Here is a 21,574-nt window from a genome sequence, read left to right as displayed (position 1 = left end):
TCCTAAGACAATCACAACTGAAGCTCCTACAGAAATCACAACTGTAGCTCTCATGCCCCCCACAATTGCAACTTCAATTACAACTGTAGCATCACCTACAACAACAACTACAGATGTTTCCACAACCACAAGTGCAGCACCTACTACATCAATCCCAACTGCAGGTCCTACTACCATTTTGACTCCTACGACAATCACAACTGAAGCTCCTACAGAAATCACAACTGTAGCTCTTATGACCCCCATCACTTCTACTTCAACAACTGTTGCTCCCACGACCACAACTGCAGCAGCTCCTATAACAACAACTGTAGATGCTTCCATAAACACAACAGCAGCACCTACTACGTCAATCACAACTGCAGGTCCTACTAACATTTTGACTCCTAAGACAATCACAACTGAAACTCTTACAGACATCACAACTGTAGCTCCTATGCCCCCCACAATTGCAACTTCAACTGTAGCATCACCCACAACAACAACTGCAGATTCTTCCACAACCACAGGTGCAGCACCTACTACATCAATCACAACTGCAGTTCCTACTACCATTTTGACTCCTAAGACAATCACAACAGAAGCTCCTACAGAAATCACAACTGTAGCTCTTATGCCCCCCACAATTGCAACTTCAATTACAACTGTAGCATCACCTACAACAACAACTACAGATGCTTCCACAACCACAAGTGCAGCACCTACTACATCAATCCCAACTGCAGGTCCTACTATCATTTTACCTCAATCGACAACCACAACAACATCCACTACAACAACTGTAGCTCCTACAATGTCAATCTCAACTGCAGGTCCGACTACCAATTTAACTCCAACGACAACCACAACTGTAGCTCCTACAGACATCATAACTGTAGCTCCTATGCCCCCCACAATTGCAACTTCAACTACAACTGTTGAATCACCTACAACAACAACTACAGATGCTTCCACAACCACAAGTGCAGCACCTACTACATCAATCCCAACTGCAGGTCCTACTACCATTTTGACTCCTAAGACAATCACAACTGAAGCTCCTACAGAAATCACAACTGTAGCTTTTATGACCCCCACAATTGCAGCTTCTACTTCAACAACTGTTGCTCCCACGACCACAACTGCAGCAGCTCCTATAACAACAACTGTAGATGCTTCCATAAACACAACAGCAGCACCTACTACGTCAATCACAACTGCAGGTCCTACTAACATTTTAACTCCAACGACAAGCACAACTGAGGCTCCTTCAGACGTCACTACTGTTGCTCCTTTGAACCCCACAATTGCAGCTTCTTCTTCAACAACTGTAGCTCCCACGGTCACTACAACTGCAGAAGCTCCTAGAACAACAACTGCAGCTGCTTCTACATTTACTACTGCATCACCTACTGCAACCACAACAGAAGCTCCTTCTACAACAAATGTAGCACCAATGACTTTAGGAACAACAGTCCCAACGACAACTGCAGCTAATTCCTCAACTGTAGCTCCTTCAATGCCAATCCCAACTGCAGCTCCTACAACAACAACTCTTGCTCCTACAACCTCTACAACTTCAGCACCCACTACATTATTCACAACTGCAGGTCCTACTACCATTTTACCTCCTTCGACAACCACAACAACATCCACTACAACAACTGTAGCTCCTACAATGTCAATCTCAACTGCAGGTCCTACTACCAATTTAACTCCAACGACAACCACAACTGAAGCTCTTACAGACATCACAACTCTAGCTCCTATGCCCCCCACAATCGCAACTTCAACTGTAGCATCACCTACAACAACAACTGCAGATGCTAATACAACCACAGGTGCAGCACCTACTACATCAATCACAACTGCAGGTCCTACTACCATTTTGACTCCTAAGACAATCACAACTGAAACTCTTACAGACATCACAACTGTAGCTCCTATGCCCCCCACAATTGCAACTTCAACTGTAGCATCACCCACAACAACAACTGCAGATGCTTCTACAACCACAGGTGCAGCACCTACTACATCAATCACAACTGCAGGTCCTACTACCATTTTGACTCCTAAGACAATCACAACTGAAGCTCCTACAGAAATCACAACTGTAGCTCCTATGCCCCCCACAATTGCAACTTCAACTGTAGCATCACCTACAACAACAACTGCAGATTCTTCCACAACCACAGGTGCAGCACCTACTACATCAATCACAACTGCAGGTCCTACTACCATTTTGACTCCTAAGACAATCACAACTGAAGCTCCTACAGAAATCACAACTGTAGCTCTTATGACCCCCACAATTGCAGCTTCTACTTCAACAACTGTTGCTCCCACGACCACAACTGCAGCAGCTCCTATAACAACAACTGTAGATGCTTCCATAAACACAACAGCAGCACCTACTACGTCAATCACAACTGCAGGTCCTACTAACATTTTAACTCCAACGACAAGCACAGCTGAGGCTCCTTCAGACGTCACTACTGTTGCTCCTTTGAACCCCACAATTGCAGCTTCTTCTTCAACAACTGTAGCTCCCACGATCACTACAACTGCAGAAGCTCCTACAACAACAACTGCAGCTGCTTCTACATTTACTACTGCATCACCTACTGCAACCACAACAGAAGCTCCTTCTACAACAACTGTAGCACCAATGACTTTAGGAACAACAGTCCCAATGACAACTGCAGCTAATTCCTCAACTGTAGCTCCTTCAATGCCAATCCCAACTGCAGCTCCTACAACAACAACTCTTGCTCCTACAACCTCTACAACTTCAGCACCCACTACATTATTCACAACTGCAGGTCCTACTATCATTTTACCTCCTTCGACAACCACAATAACATCCACTACAACAACTGTAGCTCCTACAATGTCAATCTCAACTGCAGGTCCTACTACCAATTTAACTCCAACGACAACCACAACTGAAGCTCTTACAGACATCACAACTGTAGCTCCTATGCCCCCCACAATTGCAACTTCAACTGTAGCATCACCTACAACAACAACTGCAGATGCTTCTACAACCACAGGTGCAGCACCTACTACATCAATCACAACTGCAGGTCCTACTACCATTTTGACTCCTAAGACAATCACAACTGAAGCTCCTACAGAAATCACAACTGTGGCTCTCATGCCCCCCACAATTGCAACTTCAATTACAACTGTAGCATCACCTACAACAACAACTACAGATGTTTCCACAACCACAAGTGCAGCACCTACTACATCAATCCCAACTGCAGGTCCTACTACCATTTTGACTCCTAAGACAATCACAACTGAAGCTCCTACAGAAATCACAACTGTAGCTCTTATGACCCCCACAATTGCAGCTTCTACTTCAACAACTGTTGCTCCCACGACCACAACTGCAGCAGCTCCTATAACAACAACTGTAGATGCTTCCATAAACACAACAGCAGCACCTACTACGTCAATCACAACTGCAGGTCCTACTAACATTTTAACTCCAACGACAAGCACAACTGAGGCTCCTTCAGACGTCACTACTGTTGAACCTTTGAACCCCACAATTGCAGCTTCTTCTTCAACAACTGTAGCTCCCACGATCACTACAACTGCAGAAGCTCCTACAACAACAACTGCAGCTGCTTCTACATTTACTACTGCATCACCTACTGCAACCACAACAGAAGCTCCTTCTACAACAACTGTAGCACCAATGACTTTAGGAACAACAGTCCCAACGACAACTGCAGCTAATTCCTCAACTGTAGCTCCTTCAATGCCAATCCCAACTGCAGCTCCTACAACAACAACTCTTGCTCCTACAACCTCTACAACTTCAGCACCCACTACATTATTCACAACTGCAGGTCCTACTACCATTTTACCTCCTTCGACAACCACAACAACATCCACTACAACAACTGTAGCTCCTACAATGTCAATCTCAACTGCAGGTCCTACTACCAATTTAACTCCAACGACAACCACAACTGAAGCTCTTACAGACATCACAACTGTAGCTCCTATGCCCCCCACAATTGCAACTTCAACTGTAGCATCACCTACAACAACAACTGCAGATGCTTCTACAACCACAGGTGCAGCACCTACTACATCAATCACAACTGCAGGTCCTACTACCATTTTGACTCCTAAGACAATCACAACTGAAGCTCCTACAGAAATCACAACTGTAGCTCTCATGCCCCCCACAATTGCAACTTCAATTACAACTGTAGCATCACCTACAACAACAACTACAGATGTTTCCACAACCACAAGTGCAGCACCTACTACATCAATCCCAACTGCAGGTCCTACTACCATTTTGACTCCTAAGACAATCACAACTGAAGCTCCTACAGAAATCACAACTGTAGCTCTTATGACCCCCACAATTGCAGCTTCTACTTCAACAACTGTTGCTCCCACGACCACAACTGCAGCAGCTCCTATAACAACAACTGTAGATGCTTCCATAAACACAACAGCAGCACCTACTACGTCAATCACAACTGCAGGTCCTACTAACATTTTAACTCCAACGACAAGCACAGCTGAGGCTCCTTCAGACGTCACTACTGTAGCTCCTTTGAACCCCACAATTGCAGCTTCTTCTTCAACAACTGTAGCTCCCACGATCACTACAACTGCAGAAGCTCCTACAACAACAACTGCAGCTGCTTCTACATTTACTTCTGCATCACCTACTGCAACCACAACAGAAGCTCTTTCTACAACAAATGTAGCACCAATGACTTTAGGAACAACAGTCCCAACGACAACTGCAGCTAATTCCTCAACTGAAGCTCCTTCAATGCCAATCCCAACTGCAGCTCCTACAACAACAACTCTTGCTCCTACAACCTCTACAACTTCAGCACCCACTACATTATTCACAACTGCAGGTTCTACTACCATGTTACCTCCTTCGACAACCACAACAACATCCACTACAACAACTGTAGCTCCTACAATGTCAATCTCAACTGCAGGTCCTACTACCAATTTAACTCCAACGACAACCACAACTGAAGCTCTTACAGACATCACAACTCTAGCTCCTATGCCCCCCACAATCGCAACTTCAACTGTAGCATCACCTACAACAACAACTGCAGATGCTTCTACAACCACAGGTGCAGCACCTACTACATCAATCACAACTGCAGGTCCTACTACCATTTTGACTCCTAAGACAATCACAACTGAAGCTCCTACAGAAATCACAACTGTAGCTCTCATATGCAACCCCCACAATTGCAAACTTCAACTGTAGCACCCCCAAATCAGCCTCCTACAACAACTCCTATAACAACTGTAGATGCTTCCATAAACACAACAGCAGCACCTACTACTCAATCACAACTGCAGGTCCTACTAACATTTTGACTCCTAAGACAATCACAACTGAAACTCTTACAGACATCACAACTGTAGCTCCTATGCCCCCCACAATTGCAACTTCAACTGTAGCATCACCCACAACAACAACTGCAGATTCTTCCACAACCACAGGTGCAGCACCTACTACATCAATCACAACTGCAGTTCCTACTACCATTTTGACTCCTAAGACAATCACAACAGAAGCTCCTACAGAAATCACAACTGTAGCTCTTATGCCCCCCACAATTGCAACTTCAATTACAACTGTAGCATCACCTACAACAACAACTACAGATGCTTCCACAACCACAAGTGCAGCACCTACTACATCAATCCCAACCGCAGGTCCTACTATCATTTTACCTCAATCGACAACCACAACAACATCCACTACAACAACTGTAGCTCCTACAATGTCAATCTCAACTGCAGGTCCTACTACCAATTTAACTCCAACGACAACCACAACTGTAGCTCCTACAGACATCATAACTGTAGCTCCTATGCCCCCCACAATTGCAACTTCAACTACAACTGTTGAATCACCTACAACAACAACTACAGATGCTTCCACAACCACAAGTGCAGCACCTACTACATCAATCCCAACTGCAGGTCCTACTACCATTTTGACTCCTAAGACAATCACAACTGAAGCTCCTACAGAAATCACAACTGTAGCTTTTATGACCCCCACAATTGCAGCTTCTACTTCAACAACTGTTGCTCCCACGACCACAACTGCAGCAGCTCCTATAACAACAACTGTAGATGCTTCCATAAACACAACAGCAGCACCTACTACGTCAATCACAACTGCAGGTCCTACTAACATTTTAACTCCAACGACAAGCACAACTGAGGCTCCTTCAGACGTCACTACTGTTGCTCCTTTGAACCCCACAATTGCAGCTTCTTCTTCAACAACTGTAGCTCCCACGGTCACTACAACTGCAGAAGCTCCTAGAACAACAACTGCAGCTGCTTCTACATTTACTACTGCATCACCTACTGCAACCACAACAGAAGCTCCTTCTACAACAAATGTAGCACCAATGACTTTAGGAACAACAGTCCCAACGACAACTGCAGCTAATTCCTCAACTGTAGCTCCTTCAATGCCAATCCCAACTGCAGCTCCTACAACAACAACTCTTGCTCCTACAACCTCTACAACTTCAGCACCCACTACATTATTCACAACTGCAGGTCCTACTACAATTTTACCTCCTTCGACAACCACAACAACATCCACTACAACAACTGTAGCTCCTACAATGTCAATCTCAACTGCAGGTCCTACTACCAATTTAACTCCAACGACAACCACAACTGAAGCTCTTACAGACATCACAACTCTAGCTCCTATGCCCCCCACAATCGCAACTTCAACTGTAGCATCACCTACAACAACAACTGCAGATGCTAATACAACCACAGGTGCAGCACCTACTACATCAATCACAACTGCAGGTCCTACTACCATTTTGACTCCTAAGACAATCACAACTGAAACTCTTACAGACATCACAACTGTAGCTCCTATGCCCCCCACAATTGCAACTTCAACTGTAGCATCACCCACAACAACAACTGCAGATGCTTCCACAACCACAGGTGCAGCACCTACTACATCAATCACAACTGCAGTTCCTACTACCATTTTGACTCCTAAGACAATCACAACAGAAGCTCCTACAGAAATCACAACTGTAGCTCTTATGCCCCCCACAATTGCAACTTCAATTACAACTGTAGCATCACCTACAACAACAACTACAGATGCTTCCACAACCACAAGTGCAGCACCTACTACATCAATCCCAACTGCAGGTCCTACTATCATTTTACCTCAATCGACAACCACAACAACATCCACTACAACAACTGTAGCTCCTACAATGTCAATCTCAACTGCAGGTCCGACTACCAATTTAACTCCAACCACAACTGTAGCTCCTACAGACATCATAACTGTAGCTCCTATTCCCCCCACAATTGCAACTTCAACTACAACTGTTGAATCACCTACAACAACAACTACAGATGCTTCCACAACCACAAGTGCAGCACCTACTACATCAATCCCAACTGCAGGTCCTACTACCATTTTGACTCCTAAGACAATCACAACTGAAGCTCCTACAGAAATCACAACTGTAGCTCTTATGACCCCCACAATTGCAGCTTCTACTTCAACAACTGTTGCTCCCACGACCACAACTGCAGCAGCTCCTATAACAACAACTGTAGATGCTTCCATAAACACAACAGCAGCACCTACTACGTCAATCACAACTGCAGGTTCTACTAACATTTTAACTCCAACGACAAGCACAACTGAGGCTCCTTCAGACGTCACTACTGTTGCTCCTTTGAACCCCACAATTGCAGCTTCTTCTTCAACAACTGTAGCTCCTACGACAACAACTGTAGCTGCTTCTACAATTACTACTGCATCCCCTACAGCAACCACAACTGTAGCACCAACGACATCAGCAACAACATTCCTAACAACAATTGCAGCTAATTCCTCAACTGTAGCTCCTTCAATGCCAATCACAACTGCAGCTCCTACAACAACAACTCTTGCTCCTACTACCTCTACAACTTCAGCACCCACTACGTCATTCACAACAGCAGGTCCTACTACCATTTTTCCTCCTTCGACAACCACAACTGTATCACCTATGACAACCACAACAACATCCACTACAACAACTGTAGCTCCTACAATGTCAATCTCAACTGCAGGTCCTACTACCAATTTAACTCCAAGAACAAACACAACTGAAGCTCCTACAGACATCACAAGTGTAGCTCCTACGCCCCCCACAATTGCAACATCAACTACAACTGTAGCATCACCTACAACAACAACTGCAGATGCTTCCACAACCACAGGTGCAGCACCTACTACATCAATCACAACTGCAGGTCCTACTACCATTTTGACTCCTAAGACCATCACAACTGCAGCTCTTATGACCCCCACAATTGCAGCTTCTACTTCAACAACTGTTGCTCCCACGACCACAACTGCAGCAGCTCCTATAACAACAATTGTAGCTGCTTCCACAAACAAAACAGCAGCACCTACTACGTCAATCACAACTGCAGGTCCTACTAACATTTTACCTCCTTCGACAACCACAACTGTATCACCTACGACAACCTCAACAACTGTAGCTCCTACAATGTCAATCTCAACTGCAGGTCCTACTACCATTTTACCTCTTACGACAACCACAACTGAAGCTAATACAGAAATCACAACTGTAGCTCCTACAACACCAATCACAACTGCAGGTCCTAAAACCATATTAACGACAACCGCCACTGCAACTTCTACTACAACTACAAATGCAGGTCCTTCAACCACCACAACTGCAGCTCCTACAAGTACAACCACAATTGCACTTCCTACCTCGACAACCACAACGGCATCATTTACCTCAACTTCTACGGCTTCAGTGGCATCAACTAGGTAAGCAAAATCATTTAATATCTATTTATTGTGAATCAAGGAAGCCTTGCAACAAAGAACAATGTATCTCTGCCATTAACCACAAATGCTTTCATAAAAGCATACAAAATGTCCAAATGTATTATCATTTTCTCTCAGATTTGGCACAGTGGTGGTTTTTGTAAGACTAGAGTTCCAGCTCAACACAGCAGTCCCCAGTAAGGATGTCGTCCTTGGTGCCGTCGACAAGAAACTGTCTACACAATTCAGGACCTTCAAAATTCAAAGAAACACTCAAGCCACCCTCCAGAACGCAACTTATATCAGTGAGTTGAACAAATTCGGCTTATATCATAAAGTATGATTTTAAAAACTTTGAAAAACAGATTTCCTTCTAAAATTCAAGACAATTAAGTCTGCTTAGAATAATTGTTTATTAATAAGTAAACAATTTACTGCTACCACTTTCTAAATACTTCTTAAATGTGGATTTTCCACACAGAATCATCTTTGTTGAAACTCATAAATTCAAACAGGTCATTTTGTCTGCTGCTATAGTAAATTGTAAATGAGAATTTGTTCTTAATTGATTTGCCTAGTTAACTAAAGGTTAAATAAAATAAGTATAGTGATGTTTTTTTTGTGCTCACAGAACTTTCAGATACTTCATTTGCTGTTGATCTTGGTTTCAAAATAACCAATGTATCCATGGAGGAGAGACTGCTTCAAAGTGCTAGAGTCACTTTCACCGATGATACCTACAGCCAGATACAGGATTCAATTAACAGCCTAGTAAGATACTTTTTCGTACTAGATTACTCATTCTAGGATATTGTACTGTAAAGTTGATCAACAGAATTCAACAGGAATGTTTAAGGCCCATATTGACCATATTATTTGGCCATAATACATCTAAAAACTTGGACATGAAATCCATAATCATCCATGGTCCTGTCAGATCATCTTAATAATTCATAACTTAATTCTATGTCTCCTTTTAGCTGCATGATATTCTCAGTGAACCAAACGGCAAACAATTTGACTTCCCCAAAGCCAAATTTAGGTGAGTACAACTTCAAGCCCTCCCAAAACAACCCAGTTTTCTTAACTGCACTCTTTAGAATGTCTGCTGATTTCATACAGCTGCTGTCTATACGGCTACACAGGATGGAGGGAGCATGTGTTATATATGTTCCAGTTGTGGATCAGTACTGCATATGATTTATATGATCTGATATAAGGATTATTTCCATGAATAGGTCTTGTTCACACATTCCACAGTTCAACTCTCACAGGAAACCATTTGTATCTTTACAGTGTTGTTGGCAATCAAATCAGGGCAAACGTGACGTATGTATACAAAGAGAAAGACGTCAACCTCCCTAGTGCCTTTCTAGGGGATGTTTTAAAAGTCTCAGGTACGCTGATTTTGTTGTCATTGGTCATGATTGCTATGCTTTTTTGATGCCAGTGAGTCATCAAACTGCATGTAACAACTTGTGTGTAACACTCAAATGTGAAAACAATTTCATATATCACAAGTTTATAATACCCTCTAAATATTGTTCACTTTGTATTCTAGGTCTCCTAACAACCACTGTTGCACCAACAACAACCACCAGCACCTCACCACCTACTACCCCTTTGCTGACCACTCCTTTCAGTATAAGTGACAGAGGTTTTCCTGGCTGGGCTCTGGCCATTATCATCCCCTGTGGAATCGCTATCATTCTGGTACCCCTGTGGATCCTGCTATGTGTACGTATAGGCTTGTGTTCACTTGTGTACTGTGTATACTATTTACATATTTTACAGAGTATTTAATAAAAAAATATGCTAAATCTCTGCAATGATTTTGATTTTGCATGTGAATGATACTTCTCCATCCTTGTTTTGCAGTGCATGCTATGTGGCGGCTGTGCAGCTTTAAGGAGACGCTGGCAACAACACAGAGCTTACAACGTACAGTACACCACAAGAAACGGCATCTTCTGAGGTGACAAGACTATCAAAATAACAGCCAATCATCTATATCTGCTCATCATCACAACAAATAATATATTTTTCATGTAATCACGGACTTGCTTTTATTTTTATAACAAAATTGCATTGTTCTTGATAGGGTTAATAGGTCACGTGTTTCCCCAATGTACTACTTTTTAATATTATACAGTATTTCTCATTTTAGTCAAAGCTACAGCTGAGCTGGTATATTATGCATTTATGTAATTGAATCATTTATATACACAGAAATATTAGTTTTGATTTTTGTCATTTCCCCTGCTAATTTAAGCTATTAAGTCACTATATTTGAAAGTCTGCAATACAGCACTTGTTTCTTTATCATACAATTTAACACATGTAATAAAAGCCTTTCAAATCAACATTAACTGGAGAAATAATGTCTGCAGAAATCCTCTTAGAATTATTTAAACATGCTATAACGCAACAATTGTTAACACTTTGCTCTACGGGGTAAGGTATTCATAACACCTTTAAGAGTTTTCATTTGAAATCGCCTCATGAATGATGTTGAATAAATGGATTACGGTTGTTATGAATAATCCTTCAAAATTCACAAAGGTCTCATGATTGGCTTCATAAAGGTGTTATGAAGGCCTTATCTGTATACGCTCCTATAGTAAATTGTTGACCAACAATTTAGCGGCAATTTAGATATCTTCAGAGTTCTTGAAGAATTACACCATACAAAATAGAAAAAAATAAGGTGGAAGTGACACAAGTGAAAGCAGAGTTCAGGTTATCAAAAATGCTGAATTAGCAGTTGGTGATGATGGCCAGGTAAACAAAACCAATGCATGTATAACGGTCTCCTTGTCCATAGACAGCTTACAGGGAACCAAATACAATTCAGCAATTGCAAGTGATGTTGAAAGACTGTTTACAAACATACATGATAGTGAAATTGAGACCTTACATTTACATTACATTTAAGTCATTTAGCAGACGCTCTTATCCAGAGCGACTTACAAATTACCTTGTCTTGCCATTAAGAAGTACTTTATTTAATTAAAAAAGCCCAGTGCAGACATTCTCAATATCAAATCATTTCTGGGTAACAAATATCTGAATGTATAATATTCAAATATCTGAATATTTGAATGGCCCTCTAACTGGTGGGAAACTCGTCTATCTTCCTTAAACTCCAAGTGGGAGGTGGAAACTAATTGTGAAGTTGTAAATACCTGTTGGATGCATTCACCTGAACTCGTTGAGAAACACCCGATTGGATAAGGGCCAACAAGCTGTGTCAACCATAAAAGTACAGCTATCAGGCTTGTAACCCTATAGCGTTCAAATCCATATTAGCTTTTTAAATGTATTAAAAGTTGCATTTAACTGCCGAAAATGCTGTTGTCGGGGTAATTTCCTTAGTAGGTGACATAATAGGCCGGTAATCCAGAGGTTGGGCAAAAGTATAGAAGTCAGAAGTATTAGAGGATGTTTCCCACTCGTAATTACCAGTTGGAGGGCCTTTCAAATGTATTTTTCCCAATCGTATGTGGTAAACAGAGAATGATAGAGATTTCTTTATATGTCCCTTTATGCAACCTAAATTTATGAAATGTTTGCTCACAAGTATAATTCATCTAAGTGTGCAAAGCTGCGATCAATGCAAAGGGTGGCTACTTTTAACAAATCAAAATAGATTTTTGATTCTTCATTTTTTGGTTATTACATAAGTCGATAGTTTTGATGTCTTCACTACTATTCTACAATGTAGAAAATAGTTTAAAAAAGAAAGAAAAACCCTTGAATGTGTAGGTGTGTCCAAACTTGGCTGGTACTGTGTAATTATTTATATATACATACACAATTCCGACTTCCAGTTACGAACGCAGCATTAGACAAAAATGATCCTAATTAGACTTGGCAGTCAATTTTGACACTAGTCTTTTGACTGTAAAAAAAACAGGGATCTCTAAAGTTGCCCTTATCAGATATGAAGTTAAGACCCAGATGCAGACCACGTCAGATAACCAATAGTTGAATAAACCAAAACGGGCAGACAAATAGACAGGTCAAGGCAGGGGTAAATAGTCCAGAGAAGAGAGGGAAAGTTACAGGACGGCAGGCAGGCTCAGGTCAGGCAGAGGCCGGTAATCCAGTGGTTGGGCAAAAGTACAGGACGGCAGGCAGGCTAAGGCAGAGTGGTCAGGCAGGCGGGCTCAGAGACAGGACAGGCAAGGGCCAAAACCAAGAGGGCGAGAAAAAGAGACTGGGGAAAAGCAGGAGCTGAGACAAAGCGCTGGTAGGCTTGAACAGACGAACTGGTACAGACAGATAACACAGGTATAAATACACAGGGGATAATGGGCGACACTTGGAGGGGGGTGGAAACAATCACAAAGACAAAGACAGGTAAAACAGGTAAAACAGGTAAAACAGATCAGGGTGTGACAGTACCTGGGCACCTGGGCACATAACCGGTTGATCGCCAATGAGGGCTGGGTCCAGGACGTCTTTAGCGGGGAGCCAGCACCTCTCCTTCGGGCCGTAACCCTCCCAGTCCACCAGGTACTGGAAACCCCTGCCCCGTGGTCGAACACTCAGGGAGGTGTCTCACTGTGTATGCCGGATGACCATCAATGACACGGGGAAGAGGGCCTGGAAACAGAAGACAAAGGGCTGTGAGACACGGGCTTAATCCTAGATACATGGAAAGTGGGGTGAATACGGAGGGTACGTGGTAACAAAAGATGAACAGCAGTGGGTCTAATAACTCTAGAAGGGGAACGGGCCGATGTACCGGGGGGAAAGTTTACAGGACTCCACCCGCAGAGGCAGGGAAAAAATACATAGTTATCTGATTGTGATTAGCTCTTTCTTACCACCTCTGGAGATATATCAAGCACACATTGTGCCTGGATATCTCAAAAGTATAGATGGATCTGGACAGTGAAACCATTTAAATCGTCACTATACCATCCTCTAAAATCATTGACAGGTAGCACAATTGACTGATGGCATCAATATGTCTTGATATAAAAAAAAATAAAAAAAAAATAAAAATATATTTTGAAAGCTGATCTGTCAAATAATTTACAGACAAGGACAGGCCAGGAAATCTGGTCACAATTCAGACACGCACGTCTACAAGTAAATGTTATTGGTTGCATGTCTGATAATACAATCAAAATGTGGACAAGATGTATTCGCTGGGAGTCAGGATGCAGAAGGTGAGTTTAATAATAATAAAAGACAGATAAACAAGACAGGAGAAGCGCACTGAACGAGACAACCAATATTGCCTAATGACTGAGGGCAAAATAAAGAGAGAGTATTCAAGGTGATGATGGAGTAAGGAGTGACAGCTCATGACGTGGTACTATTAACTTATGACATCAATATATGTCCTAAAATAAATAAATATTATTTTTGAAGTATCTGTCAAATAATTTGCATTAAGGGAGGGACTGGGAAATCTGTTCTCAATGCAGACACAGTGGATGGATGGGAGATCATTTTATTTGTCACATACACATATTTAGCAGATGTTATTGCGGGTGTAGCAAAATGCTTGAGTTCCTAACTCCAGTAATATCTAACAACTCACAACAATACACACAGATCTAAAAGTAAAAGAATGGAATATATAAATATTAGGACGAGCAATGTCGGAGTCCGGAGTATAAATATATATATGTGATGGGATGTATAGCCATTATAGATATGTGGATAGAATACTTTGTATATCTGCAGAATGCATAGGATAGAATAGTGTATATACAGCAATAGTTGAATAGGATGGCATTGACTAGAATACAGTATGAAATTGGTAAAACATTATGTAAACATTATTAGTGCCCAGTGATTCCATGTCCATGTCTATGTACATAGGACAGCAGCCTCTAAGGTGCAGGGTTGAGTAACCGGGTGGTAGCCGGCTAGTGACAGTGACTAAGTTCAGGGCAGGGTACTGGGTGGAGGTAAGCTAGACATATTTTAACCAAGTGTATATATGACAAATGTTGATCAGACAGTGATTGGATGATGTGAATGTTTTGTTAATTTTTTTTTTGCATCAAAAGATAAACACTTGCACATTTCAATTCTGAATAAAACAGTATGGCTTTTCTATCCTACATTTTAAAATAAATATTACCAAATACGTTCCACAGAACAAGAGCAACTGAGAGTACAGAATACTAAACTCAGCAAAAAAAGAAACGTCCTCTCACTGTCAACTGCGTTTATTTTCAGCAAACTTAACATGTGTAAATATTTGTATGAACTTAACAAGATTCAACAACTGAGACATACACTGAACAAGTTATACAGACATGTGACTAACAGAAATGGAATAATGTGTCCCTGAATAAAGGGGGGATTCAAAATCAAAAGTAACAGTCAGTATCTGGGTTGTCCACCAGCTGCATTAAGTACTGCAGTGCTTCTCCTCCTCATGGGCTGCACCAGATTTGCCAGTTCTTGCTGTGAGATGTTACCCCACTCTTCCACCAAGACACCTGCAAGTTCACAGACATTTCTGGGGGGAACGGCCTGAGCCCTCACCTCCGGTCCAACAAGTCCCAGATGTGCTCAATGGGATTGAGATCCGGGCTCTTCGCTGGACATGGCAGAACACTACATTCCTGTCTTGCAGGAAATCATGCACAGAACGAGCAGTATGGCTGGTGGCATTGTCATGCTGGAGGGTTAGGTCAGGATGAGCCTGCAGGAAGGGTACCACATGAGGGAGGGGGATGTCTTCCCTGTAACGCACAGCATTGAGATTGTCTGCAATGACAACAAGCTCAGTCCGATGATGCTGTGACACACCGCCCCAGACCATGACTGACCCTCCATCTCCAAATCGATCCCGCTCCATAGTACAGGCCTCGGTGTAAGGCTCATTCCTTTGACGATAAACGTGAATACGACCAATACCCCTGGTGAGACAAAACCGCGACACGTCAGTGAAGAGCACTTTTTGGTCCAGCAAAGGTGGGTTTGTGCCCATAGGCGACGTTGTTGCCGGTGATGTCTGGTAAGGACCTGCCTTACAACAGGCCTACAAGCCCTCAGTCCAGCTTCTCTCAGCCTATTGAGGACAGTCTGAGCACTGATGGAGGGATTGTGCATTCCTGGTGTAACTCGGGCAGTTGTTGTTGCCATCCTGTACCTGTCCCGCAGGTGTGATGTTCGGATGTACCAATCCTGTGCAGGTGTTGTTACACGTGGTCTGCCACTGCGAGGAAGGTCAGCTGTCCTACCTGTCTCCCTGTAGGTACTGTCTTAGGTGTCTCACAGTACGGACATTGGAATTTATTGCCTTGGCCACATCTGCAGTCCTCATGCATCCTTGCAGCATGCCTAAGGCACGATCACGCAGATGAGCAGGGACCCTGGGCATCTTTCTTTTGGTGTTTTTCAGAGTCAGTAGAAAGGCCTCTAGTGTCCTAAGTTTTCATAACTAATTGCATACCATCTCTAAGCTGTTAGTGTCTTAACGTCCGTTCCACAGGTGAATGATCATTAATTATGTTTATGGTTCATTGAACAAGCATGGGAAACAGTGTTTCAACCCTTTACAATGAAGATTTGTGAAGTCGGCGTTCCAATTCATCCCAAAGGTTTTCGCTGAGGATGAGGTCAGGGCTCTGTGCAGACCTGTCAAATTCTTCCACACCGATCTCGACAAACCATTTCGGCATGAACCTCACTTTGTGCACAGGGGGTATTGTCATGCTGAAACAGAAAAAGCCTTCCCCAAACTGTTGCCACAAAGTTGAAAGCACTGAATTGTCTAGAATGTCATTGTATGCTGTAGTGTTAAGATTTCCCTTCACTGGGGCCCAAACCATGAAAAACAGTCCCAGACCATTACTCCTTCTCCACCAAACTTTACTGTTGGCACTATGCATTGGGTCAGATAGCGTTCTCCTGGCATCCATCAAACCAAGATTTGTCCATTGGATTGCCAGATGGTAAAGCGTGATTCATCACTCCAGAGAACACGTTTCCACTGAGTCCAATGGCATTGAGCTTTACACCACTCCAGCTGAGGCTTGGCATTGCGCATGGTGAACAGGCTTGTGTGGCTGCTCGGCCATGGAAACCCATTTCATGAAGCTCCCGACTAACAGTTATTGTGCTGACGTTGCTTCCAGAGGCAGTTTGGAACTAGGAAGTGTTGTAACCGAGGACAGACATTTTTTATGCGTCACGCTCTTCTGCACTCGGTGGTCCCATTCTGTGAGCTTGTGTGGCCTACCACTTTGTGTCCGAGTTGTTGTTGCCCCTAAGAGTTTCCACTTCACAATAACAACACTTACAGTTGACCGGCGCAGCTCTAGCAGGGCAGAAATTAGATTAACTGACTTGTTGGAAAGGTGTCATCCCAGGACGGTGCCATGTTGAAAGTCATTGAGCTCTTCAGCAAGACCATTCCACTGCCAATGTTTGCATGGCTGTGTGATCGATTTTATACACCTGTCAGAAATGGGTGTGGCTAAAATAGCTGAATCCACATACTTTTGTATATACAGTGTATATACAGTGCCTTCGGAAATGTTCAAACCCCTTGACTTTTTCGACATTTTGATATATTACAGCCTTGTTCTAAAATGGATCAAATAAAAAATCTCAACAATCTACACACAATATCTCATAATGATGAAGTGAAAACTAGTTGTAAATGTTTTTGCAAATCTCAAAAAGAAATGACAGAAATACCTTACTTACATAAGTACTTAGACCCATTGCTATGAGACTATATATATATATAGTACCAGTCAAAAGTTTGGACACACCTACTCATTCAAGGGTTTTTCTTTTTTTAAACTATTTTTGTACATTGTATAATAATAGTGAAGACATCAACACTATGACATAACACATATGGAATCATGTTGTAACCAAAAAAGTGTTTGTAACGAATGTCGTGGGAAGAAGGTGAGGACCAAAGCACAGCGTGGCAAGTGTTCATCTTATTTTATGAAAAAATAACAAACAACAAAGAAACAATCGAAACAGTTCTGTCTGGTGCAGACACGCTAAGACTGAAAATAACCACCCACAAAACACAATGGAAAACAGGCTACCTAAATATGATTCTCAAACAGGGACAACGATTGACAGCTGCCTCTGATTGAGAACCATACCAGGCCAAACACAGAAATAGAAAATCATAGACAAATTAACATAGACAACCCACCCAACTCATGCCCTGACCATACTAAAACAAAAGACAAAACAAAGGCACTAAGGTCAGAAAGTGACAGTGTTATATTCTTTAAAGTAATCACCCTTTGCCTTGATGACATCTTTGCACACTCTTGGCATTCTCTCAACCAGATTCACCTGGACTGCTTTTCCAACAGTCTTTTTCCACATATGCTGAGACCTTGCTGGCTGCTTTTCCTTCACTCTGCGGTCCAAATCATCCCAAACCATCTCAATTGAGGTCGGGTGATTGTGGAGGACAGGTCATCTGATGCAGCACTCCATCACTCTCCTTGGTCAAATAGCCCTTACACAGCCTGGAGGTGTGTTGTCCTGTTGAAAAATAAATGATAGTCCCACTCAGCGCAAACCAGATGGGATTGCATATCGCTGCAGAATGCAGTGGTAGCCATGCTGGTTAAGTGTGCCTTGAATTCTAAATAAATCACAGACCGTGTCACCAGCAAAGCTCCCCCGCACCATCACAACTCCTCCTCCATGCTTCACGGAGGGAACCACACATGCAGAGATCATCCGTTCACCTACTCTGCGTCTCACAAAGACACAGTGGTGGGAACAAAAAAATCTCAAATTTGGACTCATCAGACCAAAGGACAGATTTCCACCAGTCTAGTGTCCATTGCTCATGTTTCTTGGCCCAAGCAAGTCTCTTATTCTTATTGGTGTCCTTTAGTAGTGGTTTCTTTGCAGCAATTTGACCATGAAGGCCTGATTCACGCAGCCTCCTCTGAACAGTTGATGTTACTTAAACTCTGTGAATAATTTATTTGGGCTGCAATCTGAGGTGCAATTAACTCTAATGAACATAGCAGAGGTAACTCTGGGTCTTCCTTTGCTGTGGCGGTCCTCATGAGAGCCAGTTCCATCATAGTTTGATAGTTTTTGTGACTGCACTTGAAGAAACGTTCAACGTTTTTTAAATGTTCCGGATTGACTGACCTTCATGTCTTAAAGTAATGACGGAATGTAATTTCTCTTTGCCTTTTTGAGCTGTTCTTGCAATAATATGGACTTGGTCTTTTACCAAATAGGTCTATCTTCTGTATACCACCTCTACCTTGTCACAACATAACTGATTGGCTCAAACACATTAAGAAGGAAAGAAATTCCACAAATTCACTTTTAACAATGCACACCTGTTAATTGAAATGCATTCCAAGTGACTACCTCATGAAACTGGTTGCGAGAATGCCAAGAGTGTGCAAAGCTGTCATCAAGGCAAAGGTTGGTAACTTTGAAGAATCTAAAATCTAAAATATATTTTGACTTATTTAACACTCTCTTACATTCCTTTCACATTTCCACAAACTTCAGTGTTTCCTTTCAAATGGTACCAAGAATATGCATATCATTGCTTTAGCGCCTGAGTTACAGGCAGTTAGATATGGGTATGTCATTCAAGACGAAAATTGAAAAAAAGGAGCGGATCCTTAACAGGAAAACCAATAGAAATGTTAAAGGCAAAGATCACATTGCCGGTAAACACTGCATACGACGGTTCAGTCGGAAATTGCCTTTCAAAGCTGCAATGCCTATAACCTGCGATCTGATTGAATCCTGGCCTTAAAAAGAGTATACATAGATAAGGATAGAGTAGACCCATGGCTATTCAACATGGGTATTTATTAAGAAAATGTTGCTATTGCTTGACAAACAATGTAGACTAGAGCTATGTCAAATTTGGACTCATCAGTCCAAACAGTGTATACGAGAGTTTTAATATGGTTAAAACTCTCACGTTGATCTCATTGGTCAGTCCCTGCATCAATGGATCCGTTTATAAATTGAGTGGCTTTATTGTTCCAGCCTCATCCCACAGCTTTGTAGCAAAACAAGTGGCAGGGCTGTCTGTTTGCTGTTCTTTAAATCACGGATGTACAGCTTTAAGATGTTTGGCAATGAGTGAATGCTCTGGATTTTCAAGTGATTCATACTAACAGTCAGGATTGCATGTCCTGACAACACACCACAAAGGATATCGACAACAATATTCACATATTCTGCATATGCAGAGGTCTCCCTCTGGGATTTGTTATTACCGTATATGTAATTAAGTGTGTACCTGACTCATACAGAGTTTTGCTAACACATTCACCAGAAAGGGCAGTGAACCACTGGCATGTCAAACAATGCAAGACAAATATGACCATTTATCTGCCGACTTCAAAATAATTTCCCTGTCCTATCAAGTTTAAAAGGTAGGTATTGTAAAACCACATTATCAATGTTTTTTGTGTCCTCGCATGCATAAAGTTTTTTTTAAATGACTGTGTATGCACATTTGACCTGTTTCAGGAAACTATGTGTATGTCACACATCAGTTTCACAGGAGAGGCATTTGAACGTAAACATGTATTTTTTATAAAAAATATATTTATTTTCATCTGGAACACGTGAACTTTCAGGTGCCTTGCCTCATGGCAAGGTGCTCCATCATGCTGGAAAAGGCATTGTTTGTCACCAAACTGTTCCTGGACGGTTGGGATAAGTTGCTCTCGGAAAATGTGTTGGTGCCATTCTTTATTCATGGCTGTGTTCTTAGGCAGAATTGTGAGTGAGCTGAGAAGCAACCCCACACAGCAACCCTTGGCTGAGAAGCAACCCCACACATGAATGGTCTCAGGATGCTTTCTGTTGGCATGACACAGGACTGATGGTAGCACTCACCTTGTCTTCTCCGGACAAGCTATTTTCCGGATTCGCCAAGCAATCGGGAAGGGGATTCATCAGAGAAAATGACTTTACCCCAGTCCTCAGCAGTCCAATCCCTGTACCTTTTGTAGAATATCAGTCTGTTCCTGTTTTTCCTGGAGAGAAGTGGCTTCTTTGCTGCCCTTCTTGACACCAGGCCATCCTCCAAAAGACTTCGCCTCACTGTGCGTGCAGATGCACTCACACCTGCCTGCTGCCATTCCTGTGAAAGCTCTGTACTGGTGGTGCACCGATCCCGCAGCTGAAACAACTTTAGGAGGCAGTTCTGGTGCTTGCTGGACTTTCTTGGGCGACCTGAAGCCTTCTTCACAACAATTAAACCGCTCTCCTTGAAGTTCTTGATGATCCGATAAATGGTTGGTTTAGGTGCAATCTTACTGGCAGCAATATCCTTGCCTGTGAAGCACTTTTTGTGCATAGCAATGATGACGGCACATGTTTCCCTGCAGGTAACCATGGTTGACAGAGGAAGAACAATGATTCCAAACACCACCCTCCTTTTGAAGCTTCCAGTCTGTTATTCGAACTCAATCAGCATGACAGAGTCATCTCCAGCCTTGTCCTCCTCAACACTCACACCTGTGTTAACAATTAATTGCAATTCATCTGATCAGTCTTCATAACATTCTGGAGTATATGCAAATTGCCATCATACAAACTGAGGCAGCACATTTTGTGAAAAATAATATTTGTGTAATTCTCAACTTTTGGCTATGACTGTATTCAGATCCTTTACTCAGTACTTTGTTGAAGCACCTTCGGGAGAAATTACAGCCTCGAGTCTTCTTAGGTATGACGCTACAAGCTTGGCACATCTGTATT

General features: G+C 42.3%; 2 protein-coding genes and 1 long non-coding RNA gene across 3 annotated transcripts in view; 2 read left to right on the top strand and 1 right to left on the bottom strand.

The window, feature by feature from the left end:
• LOC135571455 (uncharacterized) overlaps window positions 1–13,455 on the bottom strand; it is a 75,294-nt gene extending 61,839 nt beyond the window's left edge. Inside the window, exon 1 of the long non-coding RNA XR_010463829.1 lies at window positions 13,259–13,455. This is a non-coding gene — a long non-coding RNA (uncharacterized LOC135571455). The remainder of the gene's footprint in view (window positions 1–13,258) is intronic.
• LOC135571335 (mucin-5AC-like) lies at window positions 291–5,010 on the top strand. The gene is made up of 7 exons (XM_065017107.1): window positions 291–1,997; window positions 2,298–2,397; window positions 2,703–2,888; window positions 3,339–3,455; window positions 3,744–3,929; window positions 4,380–4,496; window positions 4,812–5,010. Exons 1-7 carry the CDS (start codon window positions 437–439, stop codon window positions 5,008–5,010), a joined length of 2,466 nt encoding a protein of 821 aa, XP_064873179.1. The 5' UTR covers window positions 291–436.
• Window positions 5,358–11,216, top strand: LOC115129020 (mucin-2-like). The gene is made up of 7 exons (XM_029659163.2): window positions 5,358–8,851; window positions 8,990–9,156; window positions 9,483–9,622; window positions 9,832–9,893; window positions 10,148–10,248; window positions 10,413–10,588; window positions 10,730–11,216. Exons 1-7 carry the CDS (start codon window positions 5,421–5,423, stop codon window positions 10,823–10,825), a joined length of 4,173 nt encoding a protein of 1,390 aa, XP_029515023.2. The 5' UTR covers window positions 5,358–5,420; the 3' UTR covers window positions 10,826–11,216.
• Window positions 13,456–21,574: the final 8,119 nt, after the last annotated feature.

This window comes from Oncorhynchus nerka, linkage group LG4, assembly GCF_034236695.1.
Source record: "Oncorhynchus nerka isolate Pitt River linkage group LG4, Oner_Uvic_2.0, whole genome shotgun sequence".
In the NCBI taxonomy this organism is placed as follows: domain Eukaryota; kingdom Metazoa; phylum Chordata; class Actinopteri; order Salmoniformes; family Salmonidae; genus Oncorhynchus; species Oncorhynchus nerka.
Note: the sequence above shows the minus strand (reverse complement) of the source record. Positions and strands in the feature narration are given on the sequence as shown.